This window comes from Prionailurus viverrinus, chromosome B3, assembly GCF_022837055.1.
Source record: "Prionailurus viverrinus isolate Anna chromosome B3, UM_Priviv_1.0, whole genome shotgun sequence".
Lineage (NCBI taxonomy): Eukaryota > Metazoa > Chordata > Mammalia > Carnivora > Felidae > Prionailurus > Prionailurus viverrinus.
The window spans coordinates 15,266,255-15,292,910 of record NC_062566.1 but is presented as its reverse complement, the minus strand read 5'-3'; the positions used below and the strand labels follow the sequence as shown (position 1 = coordinate 15,292,910).

The window sequence follows — 26,656 nt, the reverse complement described above, 5'->3', positions numbered from 1 at the left end:
ATCACTTAGTTGCCTGCTGTAGCAGGGCCTCATTTTTTCTGGGAGGATATTCCAGTGTCTGTTCTCCTTTCAGAAACAGAGTAAGGCTGAGGCTGGCTTGCCAGCCTGTGAAGTGCGTCTGTGGTTGTATCCCTCTCCAGTCCAAAGTAGAATGCAAGCTGCTATAGTAGGATCAGGCCCTTGAGGGAGCCTCCTGGGATCTCAGCCAAGACCAGCTCCTGATGCACTCTGACTGAGATCCTGGGGAAGCCTGCTGGGACCCCAGGAGTCAGCTTTGTTGATTACTCTGGCTTTAGCCCCCCAGCATCACCACTGCTTTGACTTCTCTCGGCAGCATTTTACTCCCAGATGTTGCCCCCTTCATGGGCACCAATATCTCAAGGTGTTGACAGGACTTTGGATAGTGGTTTGGTGGTATGCTGGGCAGGGACTTAGGAGTGCACAGGTGCTTCTCAAGGAGGCTGGCATAGGGAATAGCCAGAAGACCCAAAGACACTTTTATTAATACTTACGTGTATACCCAATCACCTATAAGTACTGAGGGTCTTCACTACAAGCTACAGTGAAAGAACATATGTGTCAGGCTGAAGATCCAAGTGGGCCTCCTGCTCCCACCCCTGCATAAATCATAAAGGATACCTGTCCCCAGCCACACATATGGAGGTGGAAGAAAAGTAAGAGACCAGTGGCAAGGCCCTTTCCTTTGGCCTTTTTACCCACCTAAACACAGAGTGGATGAAGGAGAAAGATTAAAGCTTTCATGCCTTTTAATGTGTGGAGGCCTCACCTACAAAGAGCTGGGAAGTGTGTGGGCGGGGTGGGCTGCACTGGCAGGAGGGTGAAGTAATCCCTCCCTAAACACTTGCCTGGAATTCACTGAAACAACTTAGTACATTATCTTTTAATTTTCCCAGTTACAGTGTGTATAAGAGCAAGTACCAACTTAATCGTCTTTATGTAGTCCTTGCTCAGTAGTTTATTGGATATAAAACATGCCCAATAAATATATGTTGAGCTAAAATAGAATATAATTAAAATTTGCAATAACTTACTTTTTTGAGCTATGTGGCCAAAAAAAAATGTACAATGAAATGGAAGTTTTAAATGTTCTCTTCTTTAAAAAAAAAAAAAATAGCAACTACAAAACAGCTTGGTGGAATTTGGAAAACCATGGAAGATGAACCCTGGAGATGGAGCATTTTATGGCCCTAAAGTAAGTAGACTCTATGCCTCAAAAAGAGTAAAATTTAAAGGAAAAGTAAAAGCTGTCTTTAAGTAAACACCATTTAATTTACAGATTGATATAAAAATCAAGGATGCTATTGGCAGATACCATCAATGTGCTACAATTCAGCTGGACTTCCAACTACCAGTGAGATTTAACCTTACATATGTTAGGTGAGTAATTGAATATGATAAATAATGTAGTACTAATATGCTAATTATTTGTCATTTGAATGTTAGCAATATAAAAATAAACATTAATATACAGGCTAGTAAATGTCTAGTAGTATATCTGCAATATACTCATTTTTTAAAATTATTTTTTAAGTTTTAAAGTCCAGTTAATTAACATAAATGTAATATTAATTTCAGGTGTACAATATGGTGATTCAACACTTCCATACACCTGGTGCTCATCACAAGTGCCCTCAATCCCCCTCACCTATTTAACCCATCCACACACTTCCTTCTGGTAACCATCAGTTTGTTCTCTATAGTTGAGAGTATGTTTCTTGATTTGCCTCTCTCTCTTTCCCCCACCTTTGTTCATTTGTTTTGTTTTTTAAATTCTGCATATGAGTGAAATAATATGGCATTTGTCTTTCTCTGACTGACTTATTTTGCTTAGCATAATACTCTCCAGCTCCATCCATGGTCATTGCAAATGGCAAGATTTCATTCTTTTTTATGGATGAATAATATTCTATTGTGTGATTTTTTTTTCTTTATCCATTCATTGATTGATGGACACTTGGGCTGTTTCCATAATTTGGCTATTGTAGGTAATGCTGCTATAAATGTCAGGTTGCATGTATCCCTTTGAATTAGTATTTTTGTCTTTTTGGGGTAAATACCTAGTAGTCTGATTGCTGGATTGTAGAGTAGTTCTATTTTTACCTTTTTGAGGAAACTCCGTACTGTTTGCCAGAGTGGCTGTACTAGTTTTCATTCCCACCAACAGTACAAGAGGGTTCCCCTTTCTCCACATCACCAACACCAATTGTTTCCTGTGTTATTGATTTTACCCATTCTGACAGGTGTGAGGTGATATCTCATTGTAGTTTTGATTTGCATTTCCCTGATGGTAAGTGATGTTGAACATCTTTTTATGTATCTGTTTGCTATCTGGATGTCTTCTTTTGGAAAAATGCCCATTCATGTCTTCTGCCCATTTTTAAATTGGATTATTTGGGGAGTTTTTTGTGTTGAGTTTTAGAAGTTCTTTATATATTTTGGGTACTAACCCTTTATTGGATATGTCATTTACAAATATCTTCTCTCATTCTGTAGGTTGTCTTGTAGTTTTGTTGATTGTTTCTTTCACTGTGCAGAAGCTTTTTATTTTGATGCTGTCCCAATACTTTATTTTTGCTTTCATTTCCCTTGCCACAGGAGACCTATCTGGTAAAAAGTCTAATACCAATGTCACAGAAGTTACTGCCTGTGTTCCCTTCTAGGATTTCTATGGTTTCAGGTCTCACATTTAGGTTTTTAATCTGTTTTGAATTTATTTTTGTGTATAGTGTAAGAAAGCAGTCCAGTTTCACTCTTTTGCATGTAGCTGTCCAGTTTTCCCAATACCATTTGTTGAAAAGACTGTCTTTTTCCCATTGGATGTTATTTCCAGCTTTGTTGAAAATTAATTGACCATATAATTGTGGGTTCATTTCTGGGTTTTCTGTTATGTTCTGTTAATCTGTGTGTCTATTTTTGTGCCAGTACCATACTGTTTTGATTATTACAGTTTTGTGATAAAACTTAAAGTCTGGAACTGTGATGCCACCAGCTTTGCTTTTCTTTTTCAAGATTGCATTGGCTATTCAGGGTCTTTTGTGGTTCCATACAATTTTAGGATTGTTTTTCTAGCTCTGTGAAAAACGCTGTTGGTATTTTGATAGAGAGTGCATTAAATGTGCAGACTGCTTTGGGTAGTAAAGCCATTTTAACAGTATTTGTTCTTCCAATCCATGATCGTGGAATGTCTTTGCATTTCTTTGTGTCTTCTTCAGTTTCTTTCATCAGTATTTTATAGTTTTAAGAGTACAGGTCTTTCACCTCTTTGGTTAAGTTTATTCTTAGGTATCTTATTGTTTTTGATGCAATTGTAAATGGGGCTGATACCTTAATTTCTCTTTCTGCTGCTTCATTATTGATGTATAGAAATGCAACAGATATCTGTACATTGATTTTGTATCCTGTGACTTTACTAAATATATTATCAGTTTTTACTATTATATTATCAGTTCTAGCAGGTTTTTGGTGGTGCCTTTCAGGTCTATATATAATATCATGTCAACTGTAGAAATCCATTTTCCTTATTTCTTCATTGTCTTTGACAACTGTTCAATATAGTACTGGTGGAGTAAGCCATGGTTCAAAATCAAGTTAATTTTTAAAAATTATGATTTGCAAGATTGCCTGTAAACTGATATCAGCCAGTAGTTTAGAATAAAAGTAATAAGTTGACTTATAATGGAAATAGTGATCTATTATAATTTTGCTTTTTCCTACATAATGTACTTCATTTCCCTTTGGTTTGTATTATTATTTCTAATAAGTGGCACATTATAGGCTTAAAGATGATTTATGAGGAAATCGTTGTTTTACCTAGTTCAGGAAAATAACTTTTAAATATAAGAAGATAAAGTTATTACTGAATCTTAAGAAAATACATAAATGTATAATTTTCATTTTTAGTAAGGATGGAGATGATAAGAAGAACCCTGTGATCATTCATCGAGCCATTTTGGGATCAGTGGAAAGAATGATAGCCATTCTCTCAGAAAACTATGGGGGGAAATGGTAAGTGATATGGAGAAAAAAAGCTATATGTCTATTATTCTTTTTTTAAAAAGTTTATTTATTTATTTTGCAAGAGGCAGAGATTGTGAGGGGGTAGGAGCAGAGAGAGAGGAAGAGAGAATCCCAAGCAGGCTGCGCACTGCCAGCACAGAGCCTGACACAGGGCTCGAAGTCACAAAACCGTGAGATCATGACCTGAACTGAAACCAAGAGTCAGACACTTAACCGACTGAGCTACTCAGGCGCCTGTTATTCTTAAATATCATGTCTAACAAGATAAGATTACTATGAAAAAAATGGTGGCTCCTGCCTTATAATTAGCAAGTATCCAAACAGCAAGTAATCAATTCTTATTCAATCTTCCAGATCAGGAAACCAAAACAAAGAAACCAAAGGCACAATGACTTAAAACTGCATCATTTGCCTTTTTGGGAACTCGGTAGAATTAAAGAGTTATCTTTATCAATTCCAAGCCCTTCAAAGATCTAGTTGCATCTGGACACTGAGAGTACCACCTCTTGCTGTACGACCATCCCTCCTTCAATCCATTTTGTTTACCTAATGGGGGTGCCCAGTCAACATTAGAAGCAAAACATTTAAACCTGGTTCACAAATGGCTCTGAACAATACTTTGGCACAAACCTAATGAGGCCAGACAGCTACTGTAGCACGGTGCCACTTAGGGATGACATGTGGAAGGGAAATGCCCTCAAGTGCAGGAATTTGAGTGGTACATCTCTTAGTCCTCTTCCTCTGGAAGGAAAAATGGCCAGAGGTATGGGTTTCCACTGATGCATGGGCTCTGGTTACTGCTCTGGCCACAAGGTCAGAGACTTAGAAGTAATTGGATTGGAAAATAGATGACAAGTAGATTTAGGGGAGAGGAATGTGGATATTTGCTCAGAATAGGCCATGAAGGTGGTGGTGCCCAGTCCAAACCTGAGGAGTTTAATATTCAAATATAGGAGGACCCATTCTGTGGTTACCATCAGCTTCCATCTTCCCCTAGTGACCACTCAGTGGTTCATGAATGAAGCGGCCACTAGGGGATATGGGTTCAACAACACGAACCTCACCAAGTTCTGTCTGGCTATGCCTCTTCCGAGGACTCAATCTGCCATCAGTAGTGATCAATCCTGATCGCCGGTATGGAACCGTAACCCAGGGGAAAAGTCAGCTTTCTGGATCCTTTTCATCATGGAAGGACCAGTGACTTCTCCTTGCTGGCAAAGATACCAACTCTGGATTTTGCTTAGCTCTTCTTTCCTGCCGTACCTCTGACAACAGCACCATATAAATACTTACTGAGCCTTGACTGTCAGAAACACAATAATCCTTCTGACCATGGAAGTAATTTTTTAGCAAAAGAAGCAAGTCACTGAGCTGAACTGTGGCATTCGCTACTAGGGAACTGCCATATCAGCAGTCAAGGCACCAGCTGGCAGACGACATGTCTTGTGATGGCATGTCCTATGGCATGTGGAAATGCTACAGCCCAGGAACCACATGGACATCTTTGCCTCCCATCTTATGTTTAAGAAATTAGGGGCACCTGGGTGGCTCAGTCAGTTAAGTATCTGACTTCAGCTCAGGTCATGGTCTCACAATTCATGGGTTCAAGCCCCACATCCAGCTCTCTACTCTCAGAGCAGAGCCCACTTTGGATCCTCAGTCCCCTTCTATCTGCACCTCTCTCTCTCTCTCTCTCTCTCTCTCTCTCTCTCTCTCTCTCTCTCAAAAATAAATAAACTTAAAAAAAAAGAAATTGAGATCTGCTTTTAGAGCTTAGTTCTATTTTAGTCCTATTCTGCTGTCGCTGGGCAGCTCCCACCATTGACACTGGGCCCTGGATGCTACTGCTGGTGTCACTGCCTCAGGTCCCTCCCAAAACTCCATGTCTCTGCATCACCCTTGCCAGAACTGATTCCCTATAGTACCTCCCTCCATGTGCCACTCTGTCCCAAATCAACATGCCATGCCTGCACATGCCAGGTCACAGGCCTGGACTCTAACATGTCTAGGGAAGCTGGGAAAGCAAATTTCTGAGCAGGCAATACAAGGTGGGAAATTCTCCAAGCAGAGGGCTCATCCAAAGGTCCTGGGAAGCCAGAGTCTGTGTATATCCCTGAGGTTTTATTTGTGACCTTAGAGAAATGTACTCAGGTATCATGGGGTGTCCAAGCTGTTGAAGTTACAGATAAGCCAAAAACATAGATATGAGTATGCACGCTACCTAAGTATGAGTTAACATGTCGATATTTCTTTCCAGTTGATTGTTTTAAATAGTTTTAATGTAGGTGGGAGATGGTGGTGTCTTGCTCTCAAGTAGTGGTGGTGAAAAGAACTAGTGGAATCAGGAGATGGTGCCATGCACTCAGTGTGCTGTCCTGCATTGCCCAGACTCAGGGCACAGGCTCTTCAGCTCATCAGTCAAGAGTTCAAGAAACGTGCCAGAGTTGCAGTGAAAACCTCCCCAAGATCTCACAATAGAAATGGTTAAAATGTGGCTCCCCTGGGGACGGGGTGGGGACAGAGCTGTCTTTCTGTGTTTTATCATATGTATTATTGCTTTATCATAGATGTTACTTTGCTTTTGTAATTTAAGAATAAATATATAAATGTGTATGTTCATAAAGTGCCACTAGCTAATAGTCCCCACTGCATTTACTTTCACCTTCAAACAAAATACTGATGAAGAAATATTTCCCACAATAAACAATACTTAGGGGCGCCTGGGTGGCTCAGTCGGTTAAGCATCTGACTTCGGCTCAGGTCATGATCTCGCGGTCCGCGAGTTCGAGCCCCGCGTCGGGCTCTGTGCTGACAGCTCAGAGCCTGGAGCCTGTTTCAGATTCTGTGTCTCCCTCTCTTTCTGACCCTCCCCCGTTCATGCTGTCTCTCCCTGTCTCAAAAATAAATAAATGTTAAAAAAAAAATTAAAAAAAAACCAATACTTATACCCAACTTCCTATATACATATATGCACACACACACACACACACACGTATATATGTGTATATATATGTATATATATGTGTGTGTATATATATATATATGTACACATACACATACACATATATGTATAATATATATTTTTTATTTCACTCTGAGAGCATTATAGATTTATAGGTAGTGGTAAGAAGTAATAAGAAAGGTCCAGCATACCCTTCCCCCAGTTTCCCCAATGGTAACATCTTACAAAACTGTACAGTATCATGACCAGGAAATTGACTTTGATGCAGTCCACCAGCCTTATTTAGTTATTTAGGTCTTCCCAGTTGATGTGCATTTGTGTGTATGTGTGTGTTTAGTTCTATAAAATTTTATCAGGTACCCAGCATCAGTCAAGATATAAGACAATTCTGTTATTTATGAGGATTCTTTGTGCTACCAATTTATTGTTCCATACCTTCTCCCCCACCCCCTTCATCATCCTGTGACAGCCACTCATCTGTTCTCCAAAATCTCCATGATTTTGTCATTCCAAGAATGTTACATAAATGGAATCATACAGTGTGCAAACATGTGGGGTTGGCTTTATTCATGCACTGGAGTTCCCTTGAGATCCATCCAACTTGTGTCAAGTATCAGTGGTTGGTCCCCTTTTATTGCTGGTAGTGTTCCATGGTGTGGAGGCACCCATGTGACCATTCATCCACTGAAAGAAATTTGGAGTGTTTCCAGTTTGGGGCTATTCTAAGCAAAATTGCCATGAACATTAGTGGGAAGGTTTCTGGGTGAACATGTTTCCATTTCTCTTGGGTGAGGGCCTGGGAGTGCAGTTGCCCAGTGGTACAATAAGTGATGGTTAGTCCTTCCTCCCAGCTGCTGCCCTGTTCTTCCCTCCCTGTCCTACCATAATCCCTAGCTTCTCCTCTTGTCTACGCTGTTCCTTTTTAGCTCTCTGTATGGTTTAGTTTACTTCCATACCACTCTACTGAATCTGCTCTCTCGTGAAGTCTTACTTATAAAGAAAATCTTTGGTTATTTTTTAAATCACATAATAGATGATCATCATTAGATTTTGAAAATATATATTTTATATATTTTTCAGGCCTTTCTGGCTATCTCCTCGTCAGGTAATGGTCATCCCTGTGGGGCCAACTTGTGAAAACTATGCACTTCAGGTAAAATCAGAGACAATATAAAGTACATAATAATCTCGGCATGTAGTCTGTGAAGGTTATTGACTTGGAATATTATTCATACCTTAAAATACTGCATAACTAATACATTACTTTAACCACCCACATTTTCAGTAATTGAAAGTAACATCTGAATCATGTCTGTGTAGCTGGATTAAAACTATTTTATTTCTTAATGTTTTTGAGATTGGGATTTTATTTTTATTTTTGTGTTTTTGAGAGAGACAGAGGGTGAGCACGTGGGGTGGGGGGAGGGGCAGAGGAAGAGAGAATCTTAAGCGGGCTACATGCCCAGCGCAGATCCTGACTTGGGGCTCAATCTCATGACCATGAGATCATGATCTGAGCTGAAATCAAGAGTCAGATGCTCAACCAAGCCACCCAGGCACCCCAAGAAATTGAGATTTTAATACATCTCTCATACTTAAATTATTCTTTTCCACATGGCTCTGTTAAAGAAGATACTTATGTTATCTATTGCCACATAACAGTTAACTCCAAACCTTAGCAGCCTGAGACAACATTTATTATCTCATAGTTTCTGAGAGTCAGAACCTGGGAGCAGCTTCACTGGGCGATTCTGGCTCAGTGCCCCTCACAAGGATGCCAGTGGTGCTGTCAGCCAGCCAGGGCTGCAGCCTTGTGGCTCAATCACATCATTGTTGGAGGCTTCAGTTCCTCACCCCACATGGGCTTTTCCAAAGGTTTCCTGAATGTCCTCCCAACATGGCAGCTGGTTTCCCCAGAGGGAGTGATGTTAAAGATGTGGGAGCTGAAGTCTTTTAATCTCCAAAGTGACACACCTTCACTTCTGCCCTTCTCTGTGGTCACATCGAGCAACCTGGTACAAGGTGGAGGAGGTGACGCAAGGTGTGAATGCAAAAGGCGAGGATCCCGTGGGTCCTCTCGGAGGCTGGCTACCACAAATATTGTAATAATGAAAGTGTTTCATTTTCTTGTAGGTATCCAACGCATTTTTTGAAGAAGGATTCATGGCCGACGTTGACTTAGATCATAGTTGTACACTAAATAAGAAAATACGAAATGCGCAGCTGGCTCAGTATAATTTCATTTTGGGTAACTTAAGTTTAAATTTTATCAAATGCTTGTTTTTTCACTCTAATTCTAAAAAACAAAATGGTATACCTATGTGAATATAGTGTAACTACATGAGTATGGTATAACTATGTGATTAAGACAATTTGATTGTTACGTATGCACCAAGAACAGTCCATGGTGTTCTTAGTTAGTTGTTAGTATTACTAGCAGTAGTTAATATCGCAAACCAACAACAACAAAAAAATGTGAAAATGATTGCATCAGTAGAATTACGCTCTTTGTGTGTCAGCCATGTGACAGGCCTCAAATATTCTCCTTTGCTTTTCTGATTTATTACAAATATTTGGGATTAAACTAATGAGTGGGAGAGAGTCCAAATTTAAGATGATCAAAAGAAAAGAATTTAAGTGAAAAAGTGTCCTGAAGGCATATGAGTACTTGGATGAGCATCTAAATTTTTGACTTTAGGGGCACCTGGGTGGCACAGTCGGTTAAGCGTCTGACTTCAGCCAGGTCACGATCTCGCGGTCCGGGAGTTCGAGCCCCACGTCAGGCTCTGGGCTGACGGCTCAGAGCCTGGAGCCTGCTTCCGATTCTGTGTCTCCCTCTCTCTCTGCCCCTCCCCCGTTCATGCTCTGTCTCTCTGTCCCAAAAATGAATAAACGTTGAAAAAATAAAATAAAATAAAATAAAATAAAATAAAATAAAATAAAATAAAATAAAATAAAATAAAATTTTGACTTTAAAATGAGTCAGAAATCAAGAGAAACTGATACCATATTCCTCCAGGCATGATACTGTTATCTCCAGTTAAGTTGAAAGATTCTGTAGAAGGTAAAGTAAATACACATAGTGTTGTCCTATCAGCCATTTGTCATTGAAAGTATTTGTGTAGTAGGTATTGTGATGTTTCAGTCAGGCTCCTTCTGGTGACAGAACTCTCACAATGACTTAGACAAAGACAGAATTTATTTGGAAGTGTAATGAAGTATCTCATGACATGGAAGGTAGAATTAAATAGCCAAACCATTAGAAGAGTAATTCGAGCAAGCTGGTCAACTAAATCTCTTCATTTCTGGCCCCTACTTTGCTCTGGTTCTTTATGTTTTTCTTGAATATCTACTTTATTCCCCTTAACTGGTGACCTATTTCTTCCTTCTACATGACAAGAAACATGCCAGCAGATTCTGGCATCATCCCACTAAGGGGCACTAGAGAGAAACTCTTTTTACCTACATTTCTGAAAATTCTGGTTGTCTGGTTGGGCATGGGTCTGGTGCCTCCCCAGATGCAATATGGAGTCAGGGGGTCTGTAAGATCTCCCTGTTCTGATTTGTACCCTAAGACCACAATATATGTTCTTGCAAGTGGACAGTAAGGAGAAGGGATTAGAAGTCATTCCTCTTTGAAGGGTTTACTATCAGACGATGACCTCATGGTCATTAGACTGGTAATTAGTGATGAATACTGAAGAACTCAATAAGATGTGTCATGTGACTGTTGACTTAATATTTATTATATCATTTATTTAAAATAGGTTTATTTCCCTTTCTTTTCCACAGTGGTTGGAGAAAAGGAAAAGACGAATAATGCTGTAAATGTTCGAACAAGAGACAACAAAATTCATGGAGAGATTTCTGTAACTTCTGCCATTGATAAATTGAAGACTCTCAAGAAATCACGTACACTAAATGCTGAGGAAGAGTTTTGAAATTCTTCCTTGTTCTTGCTTCCATGTAACCTTGTTTTGAACCCTAAAAATGCATTTTTCTTAATTATCTTTAGTACTTCTGAGAACTTTTGACCCACTGATGGGCTCAGTGAGAAAGGAGACAATGAATGAGTAGCTGATATTAAAAGTTTAATTCTTTAATGTCTCTGAAGCTAGTAAGAGGACAAGCTTGGGAAATTCTTAATTTCCTAAATGCCTTGAAAGACTTAATTGGGAAAATATTATTCATTGAAAGAGGGGAAATACTGGGATATGAAGATTATGAGATATTGCTGAGACTGGGTTTTCAAACAATAGGCTTCAAATAAAAATCTGCAAAGCTTTTTCAAATATAAGGGAAAATCTTATTTTCTAGTAACATTACACCTCAGGTATTTTTATGGTTGTCTTACTAAAGTTCACACTGAAACTTTATCTCCAAAATTGGAATCATCACTTAACTAACCAACAACCTCAAAACAAGAAGCTAGTACTAAATACTGGATTACTGACCAAGGACTCTGAACCTCAAATTCAGTGTTGTGGAATCTACTGTTGTTTGCAGTATAGGTTAAGAGTTGCTGTTTGAATGCTTCTAATTGACAATCGAGCCTTATTCATCTGTAGAAAAAATAAATTCATATATAAAATGCAGCACACAGTGTTTCCAGTATTTCAGCCATTGGCTTATAAGTAAGCAGCTCCCCTAGAGTTAAATTGCTTTTTTGATGAGATGACGTATTACTGATTAACACGTTCGGTTAACCTTAAAAATAAAACTGTCGGTTATTTTTTATAAGTTTTTTTAACGTTTATTTATTTTTGAGACAGAGAGAGAGAGAGACAGAGTGCAAGCAGTGGGGGGAGGGACACAGAATCCGAAGTGGGCTCCAGGCTCTGAGCTGTCAGCACAGAGCCTGAGGCGGGGCTCGAACTCAACGGAGTGCGAGATCATGACCTGAGCCCAAGTTGGACGCTTAACTGACTGAGTCATCCAGGTGCCCCAAAACTGTCAGCTATTTTCTCAGCAGAAATGGATTCTTTCGGGAATAGCAGATAATTATAATTTGGGACAGGTTAGCTATGGCAAAACCATACACAGGAGAGAGGGCTGTTTTTTTATAGAGCAAAGGTGGGAGGTGGAATTGGGAAGGACGGCTATAATCAAAAAGTCCATTGGAGTAAACTGGGAGGTTCAACTGTAGTGGCTTTTCTTTAGTGAGTTGTGACTGCTTCTCATTGGCGGGGCTGTTGCAGCAAAGAGAAAATCTTCCTCTTGCTGGGGTAGCAAAGTATAGGTTCTTCCTGTTGGGAATGCAAGGTGCCTCTCTTGCAGTTGGGTGTGTAGTCCATTAGGAGTGGTAGGGCATAAGAGCTGGCCCTTCTGGCCTCCTGACTCCATCTTAAATACAGTTCCCTTTAGTCAGTTTCACAATGTAAATGGGGTTTTGCTTTCAACTGAGAGGAATACCGTACTGCTCAGAACAGGATTGAAATAGCTTTATGCCAATAGAGAATTTAGCTACCAATCAAGAAGTATTTACTGGGTGCTTATTTGGCTAGGTGCTGTGCAATTCAAAATAAATTGAAGACATGCTCTCTCTTCTCAACACATTTATTATTTAGCATCCTGAACAGTTAATAAACAAAACTGCATTTTATATCAAACCTGTATGGTGCTAAAAGGTGTACACATTGTGTGATATAATTTTTAGGGTAATATTTATTAAGGTCTTATTGTGTGCCAGCCACCATTCAATATACTCTTTTCATTCATCCAAACTGGCTAGTGAGGGAATGGGGAGTCAGAAGGCCCCCAAAAGAATCTCGTGACAGGTGCGTGGAAAAGGGGAAGGCAGGTCAGCAACACAGGACAAAGAATGCTGTGACAAAAATAGGTAGAGTCTGCCCTATGAGCAGGCAGGGAGCCAGAGTCCTGGGGTGCAGCTCCCCTCCCCAAGGCTGGCCTTCACCAGGGAGGGGCTCATGCTTTGGACCCTCCTTTCACATCCCAGGGTTCTTGTCCCAGTGCTTCTGGACCTGAATACTTGACAGGTATACTTACTGTCCTCTCCCAGGCTCCGAGGAACTTTCTGGAAGTAATGTATGTCTTTAAGGAGTTGGCTAGTGATGAAACCAACAGCTGACCAGAGAGAGATGCTAGCTGGTCACTGATCACGTCGGCAACACAGGGAATGGGGGTCCTTTTGGGGCCGTCTGTCACACCCTGGGGGTCACTTCCCCAACTGGGTTTGTGCCACAGTTTCTTCATCTGTCAATAAGTACCTATTCAGTATGAAATCAAACACGTCATCAAAACCTTCGCAGAGTACCGAGCACAAAAGCAGTTTTCAACCTCACAGCCAGCCCATATAAATGGTGGCCAACTTCCCAAATTTGCCCGCCTCTGATTGCAGCCACTTCAGGTGTGAATTTCGGTCCCGGGTGACGTTCGCCAGTCGCTAGCCAAGGAAGGCGAAGCGAGCGCCTCGTCCAGCGGGCATGGGGCACACTAGGGAAGCAAACAACCTCTACGCGTCGCGACCTTACCCCACCTCCACCCCAGCCCCGGGAACCCTCTGCCCAGTTCGCCTCGGGACACAGAACTCCGCGCGCACCGGCCAGACGCCAGCTGCCGGACCTAGCCGAACCCAGCCGAACCCACGCAACGCCCGCCGCGCGCCTGCGCCTTGGGCTCTCCGAGGCCGCGCTCGCACACGCCCCTACGGCGCACGCGCCGGCGCCCCGCCCCTCTGCCCAGTCCCGCCTCGCGGCCCGGAAGTGCGCGCGCACCGGCGAGATGGTGGCGGCGGGCGTCCCGCTGGGGGTCCTGCTCCGCCTCTGCCGCGTGCTGTTGTTCCTCTCCCAGTTCTACATCTTGTCGGGCGGGGGTGAGTTAAAGGGCGGGGTCCACGCGGGGTCCGGCTGAATGGTACCCCGGGAGCGGCGGGAGGTGTCCGCGCTAGGCCCGTGGGCGGAGGGCGAAGGGCGGAGGCTGATCGCTGTAGCTGTCTGGCGGGTCCTGGCCGCCCACTCCGCTCCGGGACCCCGGAGGCGCCGAGCTGGGCCAGGGAGCCCTCGAGCAGGAGACCGAGGGCTCGGGTGTTGGCCGGGGAAGCGGACCTGGAGCCCGACACCAACGCTTTTTTCCCTAGTTGCCTATTGATCTAAATAGGTGTCGACCCTATATGGCTTTTCTTTGTTTAGTTTTCTGGGTCGTCAAGCTGTGAGTTTTTCTGAGCAGTTACGGGCCTGGTGTGGACCTTGAGTCTTAAGCACACAAACCAAGGTTTTCATATCCCAGGATAACATGTTTCTCTAATTGTAGGATCCTTAAATTTAGAGCAGTCGCAGCCGCTGGCTCAGTCAATAAAGGATCCGGGCCCAACACGTACTTTCACAGTAGTTCCCAGGGCAGCAGGTACTAGATATTTTCTATTCTAGTAAATGTGTATATTTATATCTAGTGGTTTATTTCTTCCTCTTTTTAAGATAAAAATCACTTTCCATTTTTTTAACTTTTTATTGTATTTTAGGTTATGTGAACTAAAGACAGCTACCCAGATGTATTCTGTTGACTGTCTTGATATTGCAATTCCTTTTGACATTCCAGACACATCTCTTTTTCCAGTTCCACATTCCTCATTTCTATCTCTATTATTTTGCCACCTCGTTCATCAAGATCATCTTCAACCAATGCTTCTTTCCCTTCAGAAAATTTCTTTTTCTTCTTATACCCCGTTCCTGATGTTGGACATTAAAGGTTCCTCCCAAGGCTGTGTGAAATGGAAGAATCAGAGGGACTAAGACTTGGAGTCTCAGTCTGCTTGGTTGAACTACTGGGAGTTTGAGCAAATTATTTACCCTTCAGGATTCACTTTCCTCGTCTTTAGGGTGGTGAGGTTAGCCTGGCCCTCTAAAGTCTTTTTGGCTTTGTGATTTCTAAGTTTCCAATTCCCAGCCCCAAAAATAATCGAATAAAAGAAAAGAAAAATGATATTTGTAGAATTGCCCACATAATTCAGTGACTTTAAGTGGGACCAGTTTTAAATGAGTATTAGTGTGTTTTGCTTAACAGAACCTTTGTCTCTATAGGTCATCCCTTTACAGTTCCATTATTTCAATGAATTGAAACTGGCAGAGGTGTTTTACTGATTCTTATTTGGATGTAAAGATCACGACAAGACAGCAGCATTCTTGAATCTAAAATTATAGAGCACAAAATTTTTTTTATTCTTTTGGATGTTTTTGAAAGCCTCTCTTCCTCCCCAAGAATACTTGCAATTTGATCCTCTCTTAATTGATAAATATATTTTACTCCCAGCAAGGTTGGCTGGGGGAAAAATTGCAACCTAGTGAACCAGTTACTAATATAGAGGGCTATGTTCAACTTTGTAATCTGAAACTTAAATTTCCTTATTACCTGCAAATTATGGCTTATTGAAGTACCAATGTGGAATAACGACAGAGAACATTTTCCAAAGTTGGTACCATTATTGTACTGATTGATTCGCTTAAAGGGTCAGTGGTGTAATTACCAAATTCGTGAATTCAGGTGAAAAGAATATTGGATTAGAAACGGGTTTGGGTTGTGGTTCCAATTCTGTCACTCCCTCTGTGATCTTGAACAAACTTTGCCATTGCTAAACTTTTAATTGTTCATCTTGTTAGAGTAGATTTTTCTAAGGCCCTAACTTACACCTAACTTTGTGTATACATTATATGTTCATAAGCACCTTTGCTTTTCATGCCCATTTGCGGGGGCAGTAATTAAATTCTTTTTACTTAGCTGTTGAACTGTTGTTGCATCAGGTCACACAGCTTGGTGGCAGAACCTTGCTTGAATTGCAGGTGTCTCCGACTCCCAACTCTGTGCATTTTCCATTCCAGCCCAGTAGTTCATTGCTAGCACCTGTGTCCCTTAACCTTAGGAAACTGTATTCTCCTGGGATTCTGATCAATATTATATGAAAATGAGCTTCTCTCTTACTTTTCACAGAAAGTACTGATATCCCACCTTATGTGATGAAGTGTCCAAGTAATGGTTTGTGTAGCAGACTTCCTGCAGACTGTGTAGAATGCAGGACAAATTACTCCTGTGTCTATGGGAAGCCTGTCACTTTTGACTGCACAGTCAAACCTTCTGTTACCTGTGTTGTAAGTACTGCAACTTAATTCTTTTAAATGAACTCATTGTAAACCTCAAGTTATAAGTACAGTGTAGACGTGACTGTAGGGGAAATCCTGAAAGAAGGTGCTCTGCATTCTACAAGTAATATTTTAGGAACAAAGACAACTTGATCAGAAGACTGAATCTTTCATTGCCACGGAAGGTTTGGTTGCCAGGGTTCAGATGGCTATTAAAAACAAATTTTTTTTAATATTTATTTATTTATTTATTTTTGACAGAAACCAAACATGAGTGGGGGAGGGGCAGAGAGAGAGAGGGAGACACAGAATCCGAAGCAGGCGCCAGGCTCCAGGCTCCAAGCTGTCAGCACAGAGCCCGATGTGGGGCTCAAACTCACGAACCGCGAGATCGTGACCTGAGCTGAAGTCGGATGCTTAACCGACTGAGCCACCCAGGTGCCCCCAGATGGGAATTTTTTGACAGATTAAATTGGAGCAGTTATCAGACTTCTTAGAGAAAGCCAGAAATAGAAAAGGCCTATTAGAAATGACCCTGTTACAGTCATCACACCTATATCCTGTCTCCTGACATTTTGACAGAGAGAGGAAGGAGCCTAGAAAGGCTCTCCTAGTTGGTGTTCCATAGAGTTCTCTAGGGGTATCTGCTTCTGAGCTACCTGACTTCGGCTGCCGTTACAATCATTCCTGGAGACAGCCCCAGACCCACTGAATGTGAGTAGGTTAGGGAGACTCTGGTGTCTGCAGTTTTAACAACTGGACCAGGTAAATTATTGCACACTCCCTTGTTTGGGGCGACAGTCCTCGCATCTGGGTGAGATGAAGAGTAAAAACGAATAATGAAGTAGTGTTTTACTCTTGACCCTGCCGTAACTCGCTGCAGTATTTATTAATCTGTTTCTTGTTAAATAAGGTGAATGAGCGGATGGGCCCAGAACAGCTTTTTCTAACATGTGTCCATGGAACCCTGATTTTGGGAACTTGTTGAGAAGGAAGGAACAGATTCCATACTATGTCCTCTTTTGCAGATCTCTTTTGACCTGGCAGTTCTAGCATTTTTGTCGCTTGAGCAGGGTTCCTTCCCACTCCGTTGTTTGGAACTTAATCTGTGGAGGGCTAGATTGGAAAGCTCCTTCCACCCCTAGACTCTTTCTGTAATTTTCCTGATGAAGTCTAGTATCAGAAAGGGAGTGAGAAAGGCTTCACTTCATAGGGGAAATGAGATTTTACGCTGTCGTTGTCTGAATTTGTTTTTTTATAAACACGTTACCATTTTGTATACTGTATCAGCACACTTGAAAATTGAGTCAGATAGTCTTGATGACTGCCCTTGAATTATTAGTCTTTGTTACTGTGTCTTAAATGCAGTCTGGCTAAACTTCTTTATTTGAAGGCTTTAAAGATTTTTATCTCCACCGGACACTAATGTAACATTGTTTGACAACTCTAATCAAATATAAAAAGTACAAAAAAATTTATGTCTCATGGGTCTGACAGATAGTAGCTACTTACTGAAAAATGGAAAGACTCTGAAGAAGGGTAACTTGTCCAGAATTAGCCTCCTTTGTTGTTTGCCTCAGCTGCTTTGACTTTCATCTCCAAAAACTGGTTACAGAGTAAGACATACTTCTCAATTTCTTTCTTCTTTAGATGTTCCAAAAACAAACGGTTTCATTTAGTAGAAAATGGCAGCAGATAACAAAAAATAACAAAGGTAGAGAAATTATAAAGCTTAGGGAAGTTTCGGAACTCCTTGGTCATGGTGCCTGGTACAGCCCTCACCAGGGCTGGGTGGGATTTTTTTTCTCTTGTTCTCCAGGTGAATTCACATCACCTGCCTCCTCTATTAGCCAATAATAGTGAGTCCTATAAAATTGCAGCTGCCTGGTTGTCAGGTGTAGAATTTGAAGTCTGCCGCCAAGGGAGTTTTTTGGTCTGTTCTGAAAACTAGAGAGTGGTAAAATACACAAATTGACTACCTGGAGACATGAGTCTTAGCACTGCTGTCGTCAGGCTGTCTATGACAAGTCATGTGTTTTTAACTTGTTTGTTAATGAAGATCTGTAGGGTCCCTTCTTGGTAACTGAGTTACTGTTTCAGAAAGAAATAATCCATGACCTTCACCTGCAAATCCTTGTTTTCTCTCACTGGCATGTGTGTGCACTCAGGTGCCTCCTGCCCCCTCTTATTTTGAACTTAATGGAAAAAAAATTAACTCTTCTAGTCCTTCTCCATGCATACTGACTAGGGACTCCCAGGCTAAGGGAATCTCATCTGGATTCTTTTATAGAAATGAATGTAAAAATCCAGCAACTCCTGCCAACCCCTCCTGTTCCAGTTGTAATGGCAACCGTCAAGCCAGTTGAGGTCAGCTGGGAATGTGCTTGTCAGAAATGCAGTTTTGTATCACTTGGAGAAGTGATCAGTCTGCCAGTGTATCTGAAGCAGTATAATTCCTTCTGATGGGTTCTGGATTCTTAGTAATGACAGCTGTTTCACAGAGGGAAAGGTAACAGATAACTTTTCCTATAGATCAGCTTTTGAAGGGGTCCGTTCTTCCCTGAGGAGCAGGCGGGTGCAGTCGGTGCTGGGATGCCTGGGTCACTGTGTGGAAAAAAGTGGAATCCCTATTTTGTTAAAAATAAACTTCAGAAAGATCGGGGATTTAAGGTGATGAAAGGAAACCACGAGGTAGCAGAGAAAGCTTGAGATTGTTTTGTTATCATCTCAAAAGGAATAGTTTCCTAAGTATGAAGTAAAATTTAGAAGCCGTAAAAGAACAAATTGATACATTTGACTACTAAAAATGACCTAAAAAGCATAAAGGCAAAAGATCAATGACAAACTAAGTAAAAAAACCATTTCTAACATGGGTGACAACGCATTAAACATTTCCAGGGACGCCTGGATGGCTCAAGTTGGTTAAGCTTCTGACTCTTGATTTCAGTTTAGGTCATGATCTCAGTTTCTTGAGTTCAAGCCCTGCATCAGGGCTCAGTGCTGACAGTGTGGAGCCTGCTTGGAATCCTCTCCTCCCTCCCTCCCTCCCTCCCTCTCTCTCTCTCTCTCTCTCTCTCTCTCTCTCTCTCCCCCCCCTCCCTCCCTCCCTCCCTCCCTCTCTCTCTCTCTCTCTCTCTCTGCTCCTCCCCTACATGCTCTCTCTCTCAAAATAAACATAAAAGAAAAAAAAAGAAAAGATTTCCTAAAAGCAAATGAGAAAGAGATGACAGTCCTATAGAAAAATGGTATTAGGACATAAGTAGATGGTTCATAGGAAAGGAAAGGCAAATGGGCTTTCAACACACGAAAAAAACTATTTAATTTTCCTTGTAATTAAAGCAATAAAAATGCATGTGTTTTTAAACTTACCAGGTTGGCAAGAAAGTAATAAATCTTAGCAACAGTGTGAGTTCGTAAGGATGCCAGGGACACTCCTATCTTGTTAGTGGGTAGGCAGATGGCCAGCCTCTTATGTAGGCACTTGTCATATGTATGAAACATACAGATATATAGAACTTGTGACCGCAGTTCCCTATCTAGAAATTTATCTCACAGATACTGTACATGGTTACAAATAAATATGCCTGAGGATATTCTTAGCTGCATTGTTCACCTAGACGGAAGATTTAAAACAAGCTAAATGTCCAAGAGAGAACTGTTTATGACTCACTATGAAATGAAATAAATAGCAGCTACTAAAAAGAATGAAGCAGATCTTGAGCTATTTACTGATAGCTACAGAATTAAGTGAAAAGTAAATATCAGTGGAAACTTAAATTTAAAAAATAAAGAAATATATGTGACATAAACATGCTCATGCGTAGAATAGATTCCCTGGAAGGGCAGAGGCTAAGCAGCACTTGCTGCTGGAGAGGGCAGTGGCTGCTGATGGCTGGGCTGGACCAGCTTCCTCCTCGCTCCTGTCCTGTCTGGGAGTTTGTACCACATGTATTGCCTAGTTGTTGGGGTTTTTTTAAATTCTTTTTTTAATCTTTATTTATTTTTGAGAGAGAGAGAGAGAGACAAGAGTGCAAGCGGGGGAGGAACAGAGAGAGAGGGAGACACAGAATCTGAAGCAGGCTCCAGGCTCCGAGCTATCAGCACAGAGGCCAACGCGGGGCTCAAACTCACGAACTGTGAGATCATGACCTGAGCTGAAGTCAGACGGCTAACCAACTGAGCTACCCAAGCGCCCCCATGTATTGTCTAGTTTTTAAAAAACAATTGATAAAGGGGCACCTGGGTGGCTCAGTTAGTTAGGCGTCTGACTTTCGTTCAGGTCATGGTCTCGGGGTTCGAGAATTCGAGCCCCTCATCAGGCTCTGTGCTGACAGTCCAGAGGCTAGAGCCTGCTTTGGATTCTGTAGGCTCCCTCTCTCTCTGCCCCTCCCCTGCTCACTCTCTGTCAAAAATAGCATTAAAAATAAGTAAATAAATAAATATAAATAACAGTTGATAAGCATGTGTTATCACTGTATCACTAGATACATAAAACAATATTGCCTAAGTCAAGTGGTGCCTTACCCAGTTTTGGATGCTGTTCACAAAAGCAGTTTTGCATTGATGAAAAAAATTAATAAATTGATACCTCCAGAGGTGATTGACCATTTAAAAATGATTTTGAAAATTATATATTGCAGTGTAATGTCAAGTGGGGGGAAAAGGATACGAAATGATTTCAGTATAATTGCACTTACATAAATCTATATTACCAGAAGAAATAAGGAAAGATTAAAAGTGGTTCACTCTGGGGAGGTTACAGGTTTTTTCTCGTAAGTTCCAAATGTGCAACACACATAGTGCATGTCCTACTCTTACAAGCAGAAAACAAAATAATGATTTTTTTAAAATCAAAGTGAAAAACCCTCTGGTCTTAAAAGCTTAGCACCAACAGTGAACCTTTGTTGAGTGTGGTTCTGAGTTGAGTGCTTACCCAGTAGAGATGTGAGCAGTGGTAACAGCCCTGTGGTACTGGGCCATAGTGGAGATTTGAGACTTCATTTGAGACTCGGTAGCCAATCTGTGTTGTACTCCTGGGAGCATCGGACTGGAGTTGGGGAACATGGGTTCTACACATCACTTGCAGCTCAGTGACCTTGAACAGATGTACTCATCCATCCTTCCAGCTCTCTGTGACTCTGGCTTGATAAAATACACCCCCCTTTTTGTTGTATTACAAAAGTACACATGCTCATTATGAAAAATTATACAAGTGAAAGTGGTAAAATAATCTTACCATCCTGGAATGACTGTTGTTATTTTGATGTAACTTTATGTAGATTTTTTTCCCTTAGGTATATATTTTGGGGTATATATTTTCATGACTCTAGGATCATACCATATACATTTGTTTTGCACACATATTGGTTTGTACCTGTTTTTCTGCACTTTCTACCAGGAGGAGAAGTCTTTTAGAAGCTTTGTGCCTTGTATTTTTATTGGCATATTAACTGCTATATGATGATTGATTCATTCTACGTCCTTGGGCATCTAGGATCAAGACTTCAAATCCCAAAAGAACTTCGTCATCAACATGACTTGCAGGTTTTGCTGGCAGCTTCCAGAAACCGATTATGAGTGTTCCAACTCCACCAGCTGCATGACCGTGTCCTGTCCTCGGCAACGCTACACTGCCAACTGCACGGTGCGGGACCACATTCACTGCTTGGGTAAGTGGGGTTCAGCGAAGTTCGTGAGCAGAAGACTTTCCTTTAAGCTTGCATGTGGAACTTTAATTAGCAATTAGACAATTCAGTTGTCTATTCAGAAACATTTATTAGTTACGCCAAGCCTCACTAATAAACTCAGTGGCGACAGACGTTAGCTACGCTTGTGGTGAGAACAGCTTAACAGATCGTTGTTGAGTTACTGATACAGCATCATATGTCAACTGAAAAATAAAAAAATAAACTCAATGAACTAAAAAAAACCTAGAAAACTTGTAATTCTCTTATCTTTTAAAATGTAATATTTGAACAAACAAAAAAATGTGTAAGGTATAAAGCCTGATGTATAGTAATAGCATTTCACCCAAATTAACAACTAAAACAGTCTGATGCCACTGAAACTACCTGAGTGCTTTTCCTGTACCCGGTGCCCTACCTTCTCTCAAGAGGTGACCGCCCTGGTGAATTTTCTTTTCATCATCATCCCACTTCCTTTGCTTTACATTTTGTATAGTTCTGTCACTTGTATATAACAAAATATAGTGTGATATATTATTCAATGGTGCATGTTTTAGACTTTTGTAAACAGACTTTTGTCTGTTTATGATCTTCTTGTACCTTCTTTTTTCCTCTCAGCATCATGTCTCTAAGATTCATCCATGTGTCTTATCTATTTATTTTCTTCTGTATAATATCCACTGTGAAATTGTATCATAGTTTATCCATTCTCCTGTGTATTTGGATTATTTACAGTTTTTTGCTCTCACAGATTGTGGTGCTTTTAAAGTGTTTGTACGTATCCTCTCCTGGTTGCAGGGGTGCACGAGTTTGTGTAGCATATACTCTCTAGCATGTACTATTTTCCAAAATGGTTTTAACAATTTACATTCCCACTATTAGTACATAACTGTTCCTTTCTTTTTTTTTTTTTAAGTTTATTTATTTTGAGAGAGAGGGCAAAGGAGGGGCAGAGAGAGAGGGAGAGAGAATCCCAAGCAGAGTCTGCGCTGTCAGCGCAGAGCCCGACAGGGGCTCAGCTTGAACCCATGAACCTTGAGATCATGACCTGAGCTGAAATCAAGACTCAGATGCTTAACCCACTGAGCCAGCCAGATGCCCTGGTACATAACTATTCTTAATTGACATGTTCTCCAGTACTTACTGTTCATAAGTTTTGTCTTTTTCTTAAAAATTTCTGGAAATTCTTTTATATTTTGGATAATAATCTTTTGGTGTTCCTAAAATCCTTTCCCAGGTTTTTAGTTTTTCCACTTTGTGTGTGTGTGTGTGTGTGTGTGTGTGTGTGTGTGTGTGTGTCTTTTGAATAGAACTTGACTTGACTTTTTTTTTTAGTAGAACTTGAAAATTTTAGTTAGTTGAAGTTATTAGCCTTTGATAGTTAGCCCTTTTTTTTCCTATATTTTCTTTTGAAAGTTGGAAGTTTGGCCTTTCACATATAGGTCTGTAATCCACCTGAAACTGGTGTTGGGAATGTGGTGTGAAGTAGATGCAGGTTTACTTTTCTCCCCACGTGGATAGCCAGTTGTCTCCCGAGTGTCTAGGCCAGTCTGCGTGTGCCCTGTCTCCCACAGGGAGAGAGAGAGAGAGAGAGAGAGAGAGAGAGAGAGAGAGAGAGAGAGTGTGTGTGTGTGTGTGTGTGTGTGTGTGTGTGTGTGTGTGTGTGTCGGGGAGGGGGGCGGGGACGCTGGGCTCTCTCCTTTTCCCATTGCTTGATTTGTCTGTTTCAGTACCACACTGTCTGACCCTAAACTTAGCTGAAGCCTTGATAGCTGGTAGGGCGTTTCACATACTTCAAACTGTAATCCTTCCTTCTCTGATTAAATATTAAATGTATGCTTAGAGATGGTAAGGACTTTCTTTCTACCATTGACCGTAGCAAACTTTAATTACCATAAAGAGTTGATTTTTAGGTTTCACATTACAAGGCCATTAGTCTGTGTGTAAGAGTATTTGTTTACTCATGTTTCTAATGTAGAGTATTTTCCCTTTTTTTAAGGTAACCGTACTTTTCCAAAAATGCTATACTGCAACTGGACTGGAGGTTATAAGTGGTCTACTGCTCTGGCTCTGAGGTAAGCGTGGCTACTGGTAAGTTGAGGGTGCCATTTGGGTTCCATTGGGATCAGTGGAATCTTCCATACATTGAACTCAGCCGAGTTCCTCCTTCACTCAGATTCTTTCACATTTGTTGGCTAGGCCTAGGAAATGAAGCTGCACGGGGTTAGTGAGATGATCAGACCAGTCCCTTTATGGAATTTAATGGCAGGATGTTAGCCTTTCTCCCAGGATGCCTGCATACTTTTTGAGATGACTTACCGAATCATTATTATAGATTATTAGAACCAGTCATGGTTTCCCCATCCTGAATGTATTGTGATTTAGCAAAAATGCTATATGCTATTTCGGATGGATAGGTTTATGATTCGTAACATTAGTTTTTAGTAATTTCCTCCTTTATTATAAGAACTGATACCTACCCAGTACTCGGTTTTTAGTAAAACTGGAAAAATTGAAAATGACCAAATAAAACACTAAAAATCACCTGTAATTCCACCATCCAGAGATAAGCACGGACTTACAATTTTAACATTAAAATGTGCTTGAATTTGTTAAACTTTTCAACAGCTTTGGGGGAAAAAAATTGTACCAATTCTTTCCCTCAGTAGGAAGGCAGGTGGGATGCTGGTTAAACAATTCACTAATTAAAAGTCGGGGCACCTACAGTTGAAGGTTTAGCATTAAAGCTTGAGACCCTGTGGCCTGTGTGATGTGGGCTAGGTTTCTGACCCTCATCACTGTTGACTTTCGGGCCACATAATTCTTTGTTGTGGCACCGTCCTGTGCACAGTAGGGTGGTTAGCATCTCTGAACTCCACCTACTAGATGCCAGTAGCACTCCTGTGTCTCTAGATACTGCTAAGTTGCCCCTTAGCAAAGCCCCTTGCTTTGTGAGAACCACTGCTTTAGGGTTTGGGCTGAGGAGAGACCAGATCCTGCCTGGCAGGAAGTCACAGCTGGAAAGTAAAAGTCCAAAATAGAAAATTAGATACAACAAAAACCAGATTTGTTAACTGGCCAGGGTCTTTGTCAGCAGTGGTTCAAGTGAAAACTGACAACTGACTTTTTGTTTAAGTAAATGTTTTATTTTGGAATGACTTCAGACTTCCAGAAAAGTTACAGTGATTGTTCCTGTCCCCCTCTCAACTGGTTGCCCCAAGATTGTTAACATCTTAAATTACCATGGTACATTTAACAGCTTGACTTTTAAAATGTAAGAATAGTTTTCTGCTCGGAGCTCAGCATCATTTCTTTCAGAATATTCCCTGAATGATGGGAGAATGTCCAGGGTTTACCTCAAAGTACTCCAATGCGGGGGGGTGGGGGGGGGTTGGGGGGGGGAGTACGGGTGAAACAGGGTTGACCACATGCTGAGAATTGTTGGAGCTGGGTCATGGGTACTGCTCTCTTCTCTTCTTACTCTTACATGGCTTGAAATTTTCCATAATGAAACATTTAAAAGAAGTACAACGAGAAGTTGTCTGAATAGCATTAGATCTTAGAATTTGGAGGAACCTTAAAGTCACTTATTCTCGACACTCATTGCTTGGAGATGAGTGACAGAGCTCAGGCGACTTGATCTGGGACAGTCAGGAGGTGTTGGGCTGCTTCATGACGACACCACCTCCTGACTCTGTCCGTGTACTTCCTGTTGGACTGGCTCCCTGCTTTGTTCTGGATATGCCATTTTCTAGATGAAAAAGCAATGAGATGGATTACTTTTCTTCAGAAGATGAACTTCAGATTCAGTATAGCTAAAAATTTTTTTACTTTTTGGCTTTTTTAAAAATTCTTTTAATGTTTATTATTTTGAGAGAGAGAGTGCCCGTGCACCCGTGAGCAGGGAGGGGCAGAGTGGGAGATACAGAATCCAAAGCAGGCTTCAGGCTCTGAGCTGTCAGCATAGAGCCCAACGTGGGGCTCGAACTCCTGGACCACAAGATCATGACCTTAGTGAGCTGCTGTCAGATGTTTAACCGACTGAGCCACCCAGGCGCCCCTACTTTTGACATTAAAACAGTCTTCTGGCCCATGATTATTTGACGTTGTATGTTTGTGTTCTCATCAGGGGTTGTGATCGTTTGAGGCCCTTTTACAAGTGCGACTCTGTGCCATTTTTGAGCTACCCTGGGGGGTATGGCTGATGGACCCCCTTCCTGTTTGCTGTTGCAGCATCACCCTTGGGGGGTTTGGCGCTGACCGTTTCTACCTGGGTCAGTGGCGGGAAGGCCTTGGCAAGCTCTTCAGCTTCGGCGGCCTGGGGATATGGACGCTGATAGACGTCTTGCTGATTGGCGTTGGCTACGTGGGACCAGCAGATGGCTCCTTGTACATTTAGCTGCAGCTCCGAGCTTCAGAGGAGCAGTGCTTCCCAGTCTCTTTGCCTGTAGGAGTTGATGTGCTGTGAGTAATGTATTTGTATGTTTTTAATGTACAGCATCTGTACTTTGCCTGCCTTGATAAAGGTAAAATAATAAAAAAAAAAAAAAACACCGAACCATGTTTATCTGGAATTTGTTTTTACTTGCCTGAAATCTGTTTTTTTCTATGAAAAAATTTAAACTGACTTAAACTAGAACAAATGCAGTGATTGAGAATCTACTGAATTTCTATGACTTTAATTTCAGATTGTTTAAGTCCATACATCCTTGGATCTCCTTGAAAAGCGTTTTCAGCTGTGATTGCAGAAAGTGGAACGTGTTTTTGTTCTTTAGCTAATAAAGTTGTCTAACCTAAACTTCACCTATAAGTTTTGCAGTGTCTATCTATGTAGTTTGGTTCTTTATATACAGATGCTTGAAGTAAACCACAGAACTCTTACG

At 41.2% G+C, this 26,656-nt stretch overlaps 2 protein-coding genes across 6 annotated transcripts in view; both read left to right on the top strand.

Moving 5' to 3' along the window:
- The window catches only part of TARS3 (threonyl-tRNA synthetase 3), a 65,290-nt gene extending 53,548 nt beyond the window's left edge, over nt 1–11,742 (top strand). For all 3 annotated transcript variants that reach the window (XM_047863598.1, XM_047863597.1, XM_047863596.1), the window contains 6 exons: nt 1,136–1,213; nt 1,298–1,398; nt 3,922–4,026; nt 8,081–8,153; nt 9,134–9,248; nt 10,793–11,742. In XM_047863598.1, the coding sequence (XP_047719554.1) occupies nt 1,136–1,213; nt 1,298–1,398; nt 3,922–4,026; nt 8,081–8,153; nt 9,134–9,248; nt 10,793–10,941 (621 nt within the window). In that variant the 3' untranslated portion in view covers nt 10,942–11,742. The remainder of the gene's footprint in view (nt 1–1,135; nt 1,214–1,297; nt 1,399–3,921; nt 4,027–8,080; nt 8,154–9,133; nt 9,249–10,792) is intronic.
- Nucleotides 11,743–13,699: 1,957 nt separating this feature from the next.
- Nucleotides 13,700–26,331, top strand: TM2D3 (TM2 domain containing 3). Of its 3 annotated transcripts, none has more exons than XM_047863785.1 (6): nt 13,700–13,832; nt 14,270–14,362; nt 15,941–16,098; nt 21,584–21,758; nt 23,773–23,848; nt 26,007–26,331. In XM_047863785.1, exons 1-6 carry the CDS (start codon nt 13,742–13,744, stop codon nt 26,170–26,172), a joined length of 759 nt encoding a protein of 252 aa, XP_047719741.1. In that variant the 5' UTR covers nt 13,700–13,741; the 3' UTR covers nt 26,173–26,331. The 3 variants fall into 3 exon arrangements, with proteins under 3 accessions (XP_047719741.1, XP_047719742.1, XP_047719743.1); XM_047863786.1 differs by lacking the exon at nt 26,007–26,331 and adding an exon at nt 25,903–25,993; XM_047863787.1 differs by lacking the exon at nt 14,270–14,362 and having other exon boundaries at nt 13,704–13,832.
- The last annotated feature ends 325 nt before the right edge of the window (nt 26,332–26,656 follow it).

Coding starts and splice junctions, on each gene's coding strand:
- TM2D3 (XM_047863785.1), top strand. CDS start 13,742: ATGGTGGCGGCGGGCGTCCCGCTGGGGGTCCTGCTCCGCCTCTGCCGC. Junction 13,833..14,269: donor CTACATCTTGTCGGGCGGGG/GTGAGTTAAAGG, acceptor CTCTAATTGTAG/GATCCTTAAATTTAGAGCAG. Junction 23,849..26,006: donor TCTACTGCTCTGGCTCTGAG/GTAAGCGTGGCT, acceptor TTGCTGTTGCAG/CATCACCCTTGGGGGGTTTG.